The 1806-nt window shown below is 38.7% G+C and overlaps 1 protein-coding gene across 1 annotated transcript; it reads right to left on the bottom strand.

Annotated features, from left to right (window-relative positions):
* Positions 1-104: 104 nt before the first annotated feature.
* Positions 105-1806, bottom strand: LOC107736578 (obscurin-like; the record flags this gene model as incomplete). Its single annotated transcript, XM_016547961.1, has 4 exons — positions 1760-1806; positions 1025-1110; positions 454-720; positions 105-266 (listed from the first exon to the last, which is right to left on the bottom strand). Coding segments are annotated over exons 2-4 (436 nt in total), but the record flags the coding sequence as incomplete, so codon positions are not given.

The following is a 1806-nucleotide window of genomic DNA, read 5'->3' on the forward strand; positions in this document are numbered from 1 at the left end:
AAAAAAAAAGTTAGTTGCCATGTTTGTCACCATATTTTGCGAAGGACCCTTGAATGTACATAATAAGCCACCAGTCAATGTGTTACTCAACTTCTCACACATACCCTCACATCTTATTTTAACATTGTCCCCAGCTCTCAACCGGCTGTCATCCTTGTACCACTTCCCATCCACATCTTCCCAGTTGACCTCACAGATAAATGTCACACTCTCCCTCTCGGTTACACTGACATTCTGAAGAGTCTTCACAATCTTTATATTCCTGGCTGAGAGAAAGTAGACATGACAGTAAAGAACTGCTACTGTATCACAGGCAACTCTAATAACTTTTAAACTGACAAAAGACTGTAAATTATCCAAAACTTCTGGGTTCTGAGACATCCCACCCATTATCCCACAAAGAAATGACTTTATACTGCATTAAATACAGGTTGCATATTGATGGAATAGTACCTGTGACTGTCAGCATAGCAGAGCTTTCAATCCCTTCAGCCTTGAAACTGATGACACCCATGTCAGCAACCATGACGCGCGTGAGTGTGAGTGTGTGTTTTTTGCCCTGCGTGGCAATTCGACACACAGGCCTGGATTTAAGTGGGACTCCATCCCTGCTCCATTGACCCTGGACGTACGCATGACTGAGGACCACCTCAAATGTACAGGCTTCTTTCTCACACAGCGTCACATCTTCTAGCCCTTTTACCAATTGAATTCTATTCACTTCAGACAAAAATAGAACAATTATCAGTAACAAAAGTTATTTGTAACAAAAACTGCCCTATACGAAGCCCGCAAAGTGACATTTGAGGGGAAATTGTCGCATGCTCAAGTTTTCTAGCTTTTACTTGCGCGCGCGATACTGTTGCGTGAGACGTACTCGCGCCAAATTCTTCTATTGAATCGTGCGCATGCGAAATTGCGAATGTCACTTCAGGGACTGCATATCTTCTTAACAGCAGCAATAGTGTAAAATAAAATATGATATAATAAAATTCTGAATACTTAATTAATAAATGAGTCTTACATGCCATGTTTAGGAACTTGTCTTCTCACAAGCCTTTAGGAATGGCCAGCAACTTCAACATTAGGCCTACTGCTCCAAGTTGAATTCTAAAAAGTGTAATCGTATACTCATGGACATTGTAAAATAAAAATAACCCTTTTGTGTATCACAGAAACAGATCTTATTGGTGAATACAACCTGTGGCTGCTCTTCTAATATGAAATATGATACTGACAGAAATAATACTCCCTGCAGCTTACACTCCCTCCATGTAATTAGTTAATAATTTGGAATGCACCGATGTCTCTGCCACTCTAGCTTACTTTATGGTTGGTTCATTAATTTTTGTCCATATGTGCAGATAACTGATGTTTGTCTGGGTCAAATAAAGAGACAAAGGCAGTAACTCCCTACACACTTCTTTCTCACATTACAAACAAACTCTTCTCCCAGTTGTCCCATTGGTATGTCACCAGCTTTCAATTAATAGTTGGTCTCAAGTGTATATAATACTTTGAAACATGACACCATCCTTGAGATTAAAACACAGAATAAGTTATGAATATTGTAGTTTTTTGTATTAATCAGACTACACAAAACAACTGGGAATGTAAATGGTCTAAAATTAATTTAAGTCTCAAATCTTCTTTGTGAATCATGCACCAGAACAACAACTTGAGATCAAGCGTGAGAAAAAAGTTCATACTGACCAGATTTTTAAGAAGGAACAAATGGATGATCTTCCGTTTTACTCACCATTAGCCAAATCTGACATTTTCCTCACATAAAAGTCCAAAAGAGAC

Source organism: Sinocyclocheilus rhinocerous, unplaced genomic scaffold (assembly GCF_001515625.1).
Source record: "Sinocyclocheilus rhinocerous isolate Xijiao unplaced genomic scaffold, SAMN03320098_v1.1 C36795258, whole genome shotgun sequence".
Taxonomy (NCBI): domain Eukaryota; kingdom Metazoa; phylum Chordata; class Actinopteri; order Cypriniformes; family Cyprinidae; genus Sinocyclocheilus; species Sinocyclocheilus rhinocerous.